The sequence below is a fragment of the Crocodylus siamensis genome, chromosome 1 (assembly GCF_052110815.1).
Source record: "Crocodylus siamensis isolate JL-2025a chromosome 1, ASM5211081v1, whole genome shotgun sequence".
In the NCBI taxonomy this organism is placed as follows: Eukaryota; Metazoa; Chordata; order Crocodylia; family Crocodylidae; genus Crocodylus; species Crocodylus siamensis.
This window is the reverse complement of record NC_143395.1, coordinates 258,864,383-258,876,899: the sequence shown is the minus strand read 5'-3', so window position 1 is coordinate 258,876,899 and position 12,517 is coordinate 258,864,383. Positions and strand designations below refer to the sequence as shown.

At 45.2% G+C, this 12,517-nt stretch overlaps 1 protein-coding gene across 1 annotated transcript in view; it reads right to left on the bottom strand.

Moving 5' to 3' along the window:
* Positions 1-832: 832 nt before the first annotated feature.
* UBASH3A (ubiquitin associated and SH3 domain containing A) overlaps positions 833-12,517 on the bottom strand; it is a 37,161-nt gene continuing 25,476 nt past the window's right edge. The window contains exons 12-14 of the mRNA XM_090031640.1: positions 8,815-8,921; positions 4,553-4,662; positions 833-2,115 (exon numbers count right to left, since the gene is read on the bottom strand). Coding sequence (XP_089887766.1) covers positions 1,978-2,115; positions 4,553-4,662; positions 8,815-8,921 — 355 coding nt within the window. The 3' untranslated portion in view covers positions 833-1,977. The remainder of the gene's footprint in view (positions 2,116-4,552; positions 4,663-8,814; positions 8,922-12,517) is intronic.

Sequence of the window (12,517 nt, the reverse complement as noted above, 5' to 3'; positions counted from 1 at the left end):
GAGAAAACCAGCCTCCTGAAATTAAATGGTAACTGTCAGAGTTGTCAGATAATTGTAAAGTGGCTGTGTATAGGAAGAAGGGTCTTAATTCTCATCCCGCGTATGGTCTTCTAAAAACTCCTTGCATTGTGCCTCTGCTCCTAATATGAAATACTGCCATGTCACATCTTCTGCTCTCAAACCAGAAGGGGTGAGCTGGCTCAGCAGGAATGGAGAAGTAAGTTGCTACCTTTTCAGAGCTATAATAATTTACTTGCAAGATGGAGGTCTTTTACCACAATCTTACCAGGGCTGTTCTGTTGAGCACACAACTGAGGACTGTTCGTGTTCAGGGCAAACCTTAACAGTTCAATCTGATCCTCGCTTGGTCAGGCTTCTAACAAAAGACTAAAAAAAACCCTCTTCTGAATCTAGATGCGTTGGGGCTAATTATAAAAAGTACAATGATTTTAGATAAGCAGCTTCTTTAAAACCACAAAGTCAAAGTGAATCATCCTAAAGTAATGATCCTACCCAAACCCTAACAATAACCTATGACAGCAGCCCTTATCTCTCCCCAGAAGCTTGAATAAAGAGAGAGGTTTTGTAGCATGCCCTGACAGTCAACAGAAACAACTGAAATAGAGAGCATACAGAAGAAACAGGGAGATGAACAGTATTTAAATACAAAAATTAAAATCAATTAAGGAAGAAAGGGGTGCTTTTTTTTCCCCTCTCTCTCATTAGGATAATCTGGCCATCAAGAAAAATATGGTTTTAACAGAAAACTTTTTGAAAGGAACACATTTGTCAGAGTTTGGACTAATATACCTTTACTAATCAGATAGTTGATGAAAATCATGTCTGTAGATAAAAATTCTGATGAACACATCATTGCATAAATTATTTGGGGAAGAATAACAATAAAGCAAAACCTTAATGGTTTTGTCACAAGTGCCATTTCAAGAAAAGTTCAGGAACTACCGTTATCCCTGACAGGGTTTTATTATCATAGTGATGCATTATTCATAGATTTATACACGCTAGGGCTGGAAGGGACCTCGGAGGATCATTGAGTCTAGCCCTCTGCCCCAGGAACAGGAAGTCAGCAGGGGTCATAGGATCCCAGCAAGATAAACATCCAAATGTCTCTTGAAGGCATTCAAGGTAGGTGCTTGAACCACATCCGGCGGCAATCTATTCCAAACCTTGGGGGCTCGGACAGTAAAGAAGTTCTTCCTTATGTCCAGCCTGAAACGGTCTTGCAGGAGTTTGTGACCGTTCGACCTCATCATCCCTTGGGGTGCTCTGGTGAACAGACGTTCCCCCAGATCCTGATAAACTGAGCACCCCTGATAAACTTTTAGGTGGCCACCAGATCACCCCTGAGCCTATGTGTACAGACACATGTTTTGCACAATGGTAAGGCAATACATTTAGTCTTCTTAATTTTAAGTCCTTTTAAAATAATACTAATATTATTTTAAAGTCACATGGAGGAGAAGTTGCTGTAATAGAAAAGGAACCCAGATACACATTACAGGAAAACAATCTGTATGGCATACTATTGTCCATTTGTCCTCTGGATAGAACTGAAACAGCCAAAAGGGAAACATTTCTAATCTATCTCTACTGATTGTATTTTGCTCTCAGAAGATATAACCAGTTGTTTTTACTAGTGCCTCAAACAACTGGCCTTACAGTCTGGTAGTTCTATATTTATTAAATGTTACAAACATTACCCTTCATAAAAAGTTTGAAAAGTTCATTCTTCAGCATTCGAGGAATTACTGCTGGCATTTATACCAGTCAGTAGGTTCTTCAATTTAAGTCATGGTAATGAAAACAAAACTCAGGCTTTAAACCCCAAAAGTGCTTGATGTGCTTTGAAAATGCAAAGAAAATAATTCTCAGAAGTTCTAAATGTTCAGGGTTGGACAAATGACCTGTGCTTAGGAGGTTCAGGTTTTGGGTTTATGCAATCAGTGAATGTAGCTCCTATCCATCTAGGATGCCACTTCTCCAATTAAATGCTGCATTTGCTCCATGTGTTAATGTCTTAACTGGTGGGTTAATCAGCTCCCATCTGTTCTCCTCTTTAAGTTCTTCACAGAAACACATGCCCAGTGAAGGAACCTGGAAGAGCCAAGAAAAGACAGCAGAATTTATATTACAGCTAACCTAAAAATATTGGCAAGTGGGAAGTTATAACATTTAGCCTGAAAGCACCTTGCAATCAAATATTTTGGCTATGGAATATAGCTGTGCATCTTAAGAGCAGTTTAAGGGTGAGATTATACATTAGAGTTAGCAAGTTAACTAGTGCTTAACTGTGTTAAGGTTAACTAATGCTAGTGTTCAGTCACATATTTGGGGTTAATACCTTCTCTTATGTGCACTGTTCATACCTGTGCCTAGTGTGCTGGTGAGCAGGGGTATAGCTAGGGCCTGCAAGTCTGCTCTATACTCACCCTGCTTGCTGGCTCTTTAGCTACAGTATAGGCTGGGGAGGAGGCAAAGGCAAGGGCCCCTCTGTGCCACTTGGATCACTACCTCTGCCTTGCACCGGCCCCTAGATCCTTCTTCTATCTGTGATTGCCCCTTCACTTCCCAATTGGCCCCTCCATCCCCTGATCACTTCCCTGCCACCCCAATCAGCTAGAAAGCAATGGCATTTGGCAGCAGCTGGGGAAGGGTGCCCTCTTTCTGCTTACTCCCAGGCTCCCTGCATCCTGTGCTTCCCCTGCACACCCGGATCTAGACCCTGCAGCTGCCTGGCAGCTCCTTGCTCCCTGCTGCCTCCTTCTGTTACAGGGTCTGGTAGTGTCTGGATCTGGGCATGCAGGGGCAGCATGGTCTGCAGGAACTCCAGGATCAGGCAGGCAGGCAGGCAGGCAGGGGACACCCCACCCCCAGTTGGCATATCTGCCACTCTCAGGCTGACTGAGGTAGTAAGGCAGTGATCCAGGGATGGAAGGGCTGATGTGGGGTGAGGGAGAGGTGACATTTGGGATGGCAAGGGAGGGTTGGAGGGAGAATGACTTGGGGGACAGGGGCAGCAGCCCAGCAGCTCCCCACTTTCTGCTACCAATCCTGCCCCCAAACCTCTTCCCCATGCCTCCCTTTCCACTCATTCCATCCTCACCCACCTGTTGCCCAGCTATTCTCAGCTATCAGTCCAGTGCCATAGAGTCCTGAATGATAGCTAGTACACCTGGAAGCAGTGCTGCAGAGTATAATTGGTGGATTTATCTCAGGTGAACACCTAGCTACCTAGCTAAATCAAGCTAGGTAACACAGTTCAGAGATAATCTCTGCACGAAGTGGCATAGCTTCAAGATGCCTAAATGGCTCTTAGCACTTGTTAAACAGCCTTAATGTGTGATCATTCAAGCTTTTAGTGCTCTTAACATGACATAATTATAATGTGTAATTTACCCTAAGGACACATATTACGATATTCTGTAGTTTGTTTTGACAGTATGAAGAACTCCTAGTTGCAGTACTCTAGTGGAGTTTGTCTCCAACCCCACAAGCTCAGACAAGGCCTTGCTGATGGAGCTATCTTTTTTCCATTTTATGTCAGTAATAAAGACCCTGTAGGTCAAATTCTCTCCTCACTAATACCAGTGTAACAAGTGCAACCACACAGATATAATGGAAGAGAGATTTGCCTTGTTGAATTTATGTTGTTAGTGATATCACAGAAAGATCAAGTTTAGTCAATGGATCCTAAGACCAGCTTACAGTACAAAAACAATTTAATATATAAACAGAGCAAAACTGACTCACACAGACACAATATACTTAAACCCCATTACACCACCTTAAAAATGGGACTTTATAAACTACAGTTACACTGTAAATTTACACAATGATACTGAATGCACCCTTTATCCATATGTTAGTTCCAGAGAAACTAAGACATGGAGGGGGGTATTTCAAAGGCTTATCTGGCAGTGAGGTGTGCAACCTGTTGACTTTCAATAGGAGCTAGGTATGACGGGTGCCTCAGAAAACATCCCTTGGCTCATGATCAGGGAACAATTTTCTGCTGGAACTGACATCTGACCACCATTTCTGAGCTACAATTATCATAGGAATTATAGGAAAGTAGGGCTGGAAAGACCTCACTGGGTTATCTAACTCAGCCCCCTGCTCAAAGCAGGATCACCCCTGATTAAACCACCCCAGCCAAATGTCTGGCTAACCTGCGTTTGAAAGCTTCCAAGCATAGAGAGTCCACAACTTCTCCAGGTAGTCCGTTCCAAAGCCTAACCACTTTCTTTGCTTTGCAAGTGCCACTCCAATTAATACAACCCAAGATGCTTTTATGTTGTTTTTACAGTATTTTTTGCAACAAGAACACACTAATGTGAAGCTCCCTCTTTAATTAGGGAACCATGTGTACTCTGGTTGAGTAGAGTACCACAAGCACCTCTGGTTAGTATGCAATTAAAGTAAATATTTACCACTGCTTGAGTATGTTCCTTATTAAAACTATTGAGAGATACAGAGAAAATAGTGTTTTGTGAAAAACGGGAACAACCTTGTCTCCACACACATTTCTTACCTTTCTAACCAAATGGGCAAATTCACTGCTGTCTCTGGGTGGGAGCCCAACTACTGGTCGGGTGAAGGAATCCAGGGATGAGCCATGGCCCACAATCAAGATGGTGCCAGCTATATCAAATAATTAAGGAAAAGTAGTAAGAAAGCTATAACTCCAGTTCACTGTTTGTTGGTTCTACCTATGGGCAGCAGTCTTGGTTTCTGCTGTTCATCTTTAGCAGAACTGCTTGATAGACTGGGAAATATATATTTAATCTCTTAGGAAATGTTTAGTGTGTCACAGGCACTTCAACTAGCGAGAGGAGAAATTTCTGGGAGGGGAAATGAAGTGTTTTGAAAAATATGCTATTTTACATCAAATCACATCCTGGCACTGTATGACCCAGCATATGATTGCCTTCTACCTGACTTCAAACTAACACAGCTAAGTACTTCTCCCTGTATATAATGTTATTTAGCAATAAAATGTTTTATCTTGCATTTACATGTTATACTTAGACCATACTAAATGTGTGGAAACTTAAGCAGTGTTAAAGTTAGAACATGCTGGACCTACAGAAGACACTTTTACTGCACATTAGACTAATCTAATGCACAGTAAAGCATCACTGTCTACATGTGCATGTCAATTCATGTGCACTAAATTAGTCTAATGTGCCATTTGCTAGTACCAATACATACAGGTACTAAAAAAACCAGCACATTGACTAATGCGCCAAAGTGCATGTATAGATCCTGACTAGGAGCAATTTGCAGTTTGCTCCTGGTCACCCTAGGCCTCAAGGGGCCACACCTGCTGCCTGGCTAAGCCCTGATCTCCACAGGGCAGGGGAAGCTGTCCCAGCTCCAGGGCAGCTCCTTCCCAGCTGCGCAGAGATCAGGGCTGGCCTCAATCTCCATGCAGCTGGGAGGGAGGTGCCCTGGAACCAGGACAGCTCTCTCTGCTTCCCCAGAGTCCCTGTGTACCCTGCCAGCCCTAGGGCTGACACCTGGGGGAGCCTGGAGCTCTCTCTGGCTGCCACTGGTGGTCAGAGAAGGGAAGGACAGCCCTGGACTGAACTGCTCCCATCTGGCGTGTCCATACACGCAAGCATGTGCACTTGGACATACACTTTGGTATGGGGCAAATTGTGCCACTTGGGGCAAAATAACCCTGCCTGGCTCCTCCCAGATCTGCAGCCAAGGGGAGCTAGAGCCTGGGGCCTATACCTGTGATGTCCTCAGCAGTATAAAAATCTGCCCTGTCTTGGCCCCATCAGTACAAAAAGTTGCCCTTTCAAGTAGCTCAGGGCCACTCGCTCTCAGGAGCTTCTGGGGCCCAGCCAATTGGTACCTGGGGATACTACCCCTTGTGCCAGCTGGATTCTGAAGCAGCCCTGAGAGTTCCCTGCACCCTCTGGCAGTGGAGACTGATGCCTGGCTGTGACCTGCTGTGCACCTGCCAGACCTAGATGAGGACTGCACAGCCAGCAGAGGCATCTGCCCCTCTGGCCAGTGAGCTATGACTGCACAGTTGGCCTTTGTGCTGCACTACTGCCATGTGTGCTTCTGCCTTGCCATCTGAGCAGCTATCACCCAGAAGATGTTCCCAGTGTGGTGGCCTGCTTTGAACTGTCAAAGCATGTTCTCCGCACAATTGGCGAGGAGATCAGCCACCTCCAGCTCTGAGCACACTCCTCTGCCTGGGTCTTGCCACTTGCCTCCTGAGCAGGAATTCACCTGTTCCCTATTTAAAAGCTGCAAAATCCCTGATAAAAAAAATCCCAAAATCACTCTATAAACTACCCTGAAACCAATGTTCCTCCACAATTAAAGCAAAAGACCACTATATATAGAGAGAGTGAGAGACAGAGAGACAACGATCAGTTGGGCAATGTTTTATTGATATTGTTAAAGCAATTTGGAAGCCTATCAGTGTCTCTATCATCATAATAAAATAAATTTTAAATACCTATATGTTTTGCTGTTTGCCTTTGATTTTCTTACCATAGAGCAGTTAGAGCTCCCCCTGACCCCTTCCCTAACCAGGATGTGGGGACAGCTGCCACAGCTCCTGCCAGCAGGTAGCTGAGCACACGGGGTGTGTGCTGGGGGGATGTGGAGTTTCCAGGAGGGGGGTGGGAAGGGGGGAATGTGGGTGACTGGAGGGATATGGGGGAGACCGTGGTGTGTGTGGGTTAAGTGTGGGTGGATCGTGGGGGGGACTGTGGTGGAGGGCTGCTCAGGAGGGGTGAGTCCCCTGCCCTCCTCAGGACAGGACAGGTTAGGGACTGCCCCCCACAGGGGCCACAGTCCCCCTAACAGGGGTAACATGGCCCCCTCAGGGATTACCACCACCCCTGCGGGGCCCACATGCCCCACCCCCACTTGCTCCCCCAGCTCCCCTGATGGCTGCCCTGCCCATCCCCATCCTGTTTGCACCCCCAGCCTCCCAGTGGCTGCCCCCACACAGCTCCAGGCTCTTGGCACTTAAAAAGAAAAAAAAAAGCCCCACACCCACTGGCAGTACCAGCTGACATTGGGGCACTGGGGCATCATGGCAGAGCCCCCCCTTGCACCATGGAGCAGAAGGGGGCAACAGGGCCTGGCCCTGGCTGCCTGGCACCTGCGCTGCCACTGCCCCATCATGCGGGTGTGGCTGGGGTCAGCAGGGTGCAACACAGCTCCACACACTGTCAGGCAGCTGGGGCTGCTGTGGTTGTCACCCAGGCCTGTGCTGCCATTGGAGGGGCTTGGGGGGCAGGCGGGGGATGGGGCCAGGTGGGGCAGTGATTCAGGGGACTCAGGGAGCAGGTGGGGTTCCCCCCATGGTCCCCTTCCCCCTCCTCCAGCCCGCCCTCCACTTACCGGCATGGAGCCTGGGTCCAACTCCCTGAGGCTGGTATGCTGCCTGCCCTCCACGGGGCAGGCAGCTACCAGAGTGTCTCTGTGGAGGATCGAACCTCTGGTTGCCTCAGGGGACAGTCCAGGACCATGCCCTGCCCCACTTTTTTCTCCCGCATTTTTTTTGAGCCCTGTGCTACAAATTTGCAGCATGGGAAACATTTTCTCATTCCCAGTTTTAGATGCTGCAAGATGCATGTTCACACTCATGTGGTTGTGCCCATCAAGAGCAAATTTGCTTCTGATGGGTGCACATTCAGATGTGTGCCTGGGCACAGTTTAATGCACCTGACTTTTCTGTGCTGAAAATTCAGGTACATTAATTGCACATTTAGATGTGCCCAGTGTGAACAGTTGCATATTAAGGGTTAATCCTATTTCTTACATGTACAGATCTGACTTAACGTTAACAGGCTGGCAAGCAGGGGCATAGGTAGAAGCCAGGGCACCTTGGCTTTATCCTTGCTCTGGGTGGGGACAGGGGCCTGGGAAAGGTATATACTGGTATTCTAGAAGACTGCAAATCACTCATTTTATCTCCATGGGGCAGACTGAAGTTACACTAACATGAGGTAGGTAGCACAGCCTAGAGCTAACCCTCATCTGAAGTAGTGGAACTTTAAGATACTCAAAGGGCAATTAGCATGAGTTAATAAGCTTTAATCTGCAGATCTGACATTTTAAGTATTCTTAATATGGTCTCAGTGTAATAAGTTACTTCTCACATATACTTGTTATTGTGCATGTGTATGTGCATCGACACATGTGCTTTAATGTGCAGTAGCCTATTCTACTGCACATTAAAGTGGTGCATCAAAAACTGTGCTAGTATGTGAATGTGCAGTAGAATAGGTTACTGTGCACTGTCACCTAAAAAGTGTGCACTTGTGCTACTATGTATTAGCGCAGTCTAATGTGTATTTATTTAGTACCTCAGGGCATTTATACATGTGCTTGGAGGGGGCACTTTAATTAAAGCAGCTTTGAGAGCATCTCGTGTATCAGCATTCCTATGCTTCAAAATGGCGGTGGGGACACTTTATCTAAGGCTCATCAAATGAGCTTTAGATAAACTGCCCCCACCTGCTGGAACAGAATCTTAATTGGGGCTGCTGGAGCTCAGCAGTCTCCTATGTCTCATGTATCAGCATCCCTCCACTTCAAACTGGTGGTGGGGGTGCTGTAAGTTTAATGCACATTAGTAAAAGTGCATTAATGCATGTGTAGATGTGCTCTGTATGTAGTAATGTAGTATAATACAGGTTGATATCTAATGATCCACTACAATGCCAATAATCCACAAAGCATGTGTTCCCTCTGACAAGCCTGTGTATTGCTAACAGTGATAGTGAAAACTGTAAGCACACGTGAAATATTTACCTTCGCTTGTGTAGGCATCGACAATCTGTCTTATAACTGCTGAGCATCTGCTTACATACTCTTCATAACTTTCTGACGGCACCAGAGAAGCAACTGGGACATTACATCTGATGATAAAATCATGAGTCACTCATTTGGCTAATGTTTCTTTTGTTTTCTTGAGCACTCAGCATTGTCAAACAAACAATCTGTTTTCTTATACACTATCTCTGACAGACAGAAGGTGCTCATGGCAGAGATACATGCAAAGGGTATCACAACATATGCTTTAGGCCATTTTCTGGTATGTCAGCTTATACCGAACTAGCCTCTTTTTTACAAGCCATGTTGCTGAGTCAGAGGTGCTCAGGGAGACAAATACTAACTAATACAAATAAAGGTATCAAAAGCTGGCTCTTACCAAAACTTCTCTTACATAACACCATTGAAATGTAATTTATGCCTAAGAAATGCCTGGGAAGTGGTTGGAAAGAACCACTGCAGAAGCATGGGGTGCAGGTCTACAGACCACAGCAAATTCTGAAGTATTTCCTCGTTTCTTACTCCCATCGACATTGGTGAAAGGAGACATTTCAGGATTTGGCTCATCGGCTCTAGTCTACCTCTTAAAGTCAATTGGTTATCTACTTTAATCAAACAATTATACATAAAACTTTTTTTTTAACGTTAGAAAAAGTCTGTATAAAAATCACTGAGAAAAAAATCCCAGTGTCAGCCTTCCAGTTTCTTTTACTTTCTAGTGTTCTACACTCTAAGAGGTATTAAGGATCAGATTTTAAGCTGCTGGAAAACAGCACAACTCCACTGACAAGCTGAATGCCTGCTGCTAAAGATTTTGAGTCCTGCCTTCACGGCTGGAGTACCTGCATAACATCTCAGCATCAAGTTGAGGTGGGAGCAGAGCTCAGGTGTTTTGACTCTCTTCCCTGTGCCTTACTCATTGCACCAAACTGCCTCTCAGTGCAATCAGAAGTCTCTTTGGCTTGGACTAGATATCTCTACTAAGGCAAAGCTATTAGAGACCTGAACCTGATAGAAGATGATTATATTTTCTACCTGCATGGATCAAAATGTAAGTGGGTAGTGAATTTGTTGCGCATTAACTTTGCCACAAGGCTGACTCTGCCAAAATCTCAACAGCAAAAGGTTTTTCTAGTGAGGTAATAGATCACATTGACTTCTCTGTATAATTATCTCACACCTTTAGGAGTCACCTAGACTGATGTGAAAACTGGATGACACTTGGAGAGCCAATACACAAGTGAGAAACTTGAGGGATACAACATCTCTACATCTACAGAAATGAGCTGAGTTTCTGAGTAGGAGTCAATGGAGTCAGGTACTCAAAGCATAATTTGGACCCCTGATTGGCCCACCTCCACACTTAGTACACTTGCCCTTCCCAACGGAAAGGCCATCCCTCTGAAGGCAGGAGGAGCTGATGAGGTTTGGGAGGGATGGCTTTGGGTGGAGTTGTTTGGAGCCCACATTGGGAGCCAGTGGATTTTGAAGCCTACGTGACAGGAATCAACCTTTTGTAACACCAGCATGTCAGGTTATGGGCTAGGAGAGTCTGTCTCTTTTCAGTGCTCACCTGGGAAAAGGGAGACTAGAAAAGCAGGGTGATGGTACTCTGGAGAAGAAAATAACACTGTTGCTATGCATGTGTACCATAAAAGTGTATATATAACTTGTGCACATAGTTAAGTTGCTGGATGGCCTGACTGAGCTTGTGGCATATTCAGCTGGCAATGCTGTGGCTCTACAGAACTTTCCTCTCAGAAATGTTTTACTGATTGCCATTTACGCCTTGCCTCTGCTACATCAGTTGGGCGATAGCTATGTGTGTGTGTTTTGAAATTAGACACATGCTATGGAAAGTGAGAAACTAGCACCTTTGCTGTCACATGCATTTGAATACCTGTTGATCCAGGAAAATGAAAGGATTCCTCCATCAACTCATTTAAAGCAAAGGACTTTACTTAGCTGTGAGAAATATAATAAAGGAACAACCTTTTCTTTTTCTTATATACATGTGGAAAATTCCAGAATGACTTACCTGTAGTAGATGAGTAATTTCCTAAGTCTGGTTGTGTACTGCAAATGCCGTGAGCAAGAAAAGGGGCTAGAACATGTCCAATGGTTGCTATCATTTCCTGTTCCTGTGGTTTGCAAATGTTTAGAAACTACACCAAACTGCAGAATCGCATGTGAAGTGACTTTGCTAAGGGGTGTGGTTACTTTTGAGAAAGCCAAAACAAAACCTACTATTTAGTTCAGTATAAAAATCTATTTTAATGCAACATTTAACATCCTGAGAGTCTAGTAAATTAGAGCAGCAGATGTCTGGCCTTTTGTTCATCCATCTCTTCCTAACACTCTGGTTCTCATTACTCCATGTTCCGGGATGTTTGGGAAATGCATTCCTGTTTTCCTTGTACTTGCTGCCATTGCCCGGGGCAGGGAGAAACTAGACCACGTACAGACATTCTAGGGATGCAATATACAATCACCCTGCTTACTTTAAGTGCCTGATTGTAGATTGTATGCCAGCTTTACAGATGTTTGCCAGTACTGGGAGTCTGATCTAGTTAGGGTGGAGGAAGAGGGTGGCAGGATCAGGGGGCCTTGTGGGTCCACGGGAGCATTGGTGGGGTCTGCGGAGGACTAGAAGCACCATGGAGTGGTGGGGGGGGTTCGTGGGATTGGAGAGGCTAGTGGGTCCACCGGAGGGATGGGGGAGGGAGGGGCTAGCAGAGTTGGGGGGACGGGCAGGTCTGCAGGGGGTGTTGGTGGGTCTGAGGAAGAGGTTGTCTGTCTTGGAGTGAAGGGGCTGGGGAGCTAAAGTTAGCCTTATCAGGATGGAAGAAGAAGGAAGGAAAAGTGCAGCCCTGAGGCTGGAGTGAGCAATTGGACTTTCCCAGCCCTGGGGCTGCTCTGTGAAAGTGTGCACACATTCCCAGGACCTGATCTACAATCACACAGCTTACTTTATGTTGCATGATCATAGATCTGGCCCCGTATGTAAATATTTGCCAATGCCAGGAATCATTTGGGAACCCAATCTAAGTAAGTTGGAGTGAGTCGGGAGGTTAGTAGGTCCAGGGGAGGGGGTTAGTGGGTCTGTGGGGTGTGAGGGGTCTGTGTCAAAAACATGGCCATGTTAGATTAGGCACAGATTAGAACGATCTATGTAGTTCACCTCCTTGGTAAATTTAAGATAGATTGGGCCAGCCATTTGGTCTGATCTAGCCTTCCCCAACATCTGTAGTGCTCAGCACTTATATTGACCTAAATCCTGGTTGGATCTATCTAAGTGTAAGATCCACACGTGAGTGAGCTAAGTTAGACCAGGCAGCCATTTTTGCCTGGTTCAACCTCCTGAATTTGTGTACAGTTCAAAACTTAGGTTGATCTAGCTAGATCAATCTAAGTGTAACATCTGTACGTAGTCTCAGAGGCAAAGATTGGTAACTTTACCTCATCTTTGAGAAGTGTTGTCTGTAAGTCTGGGTAAACCTTGTCAGCTACCGGAGTAACTGAAATCAAAATCTTGATATCATTCAGTCTTTGCTCTGAGTTATCTATTTGGGCATATTACAAAATCCTCATTATTAGGGATCCTGTTTTTTTCCAATTTAAAAAATCCCCAATTTTTGGTTAAAAAAAAAAGAATGAAACATCTCTCTCTCTCTCTCTCTCT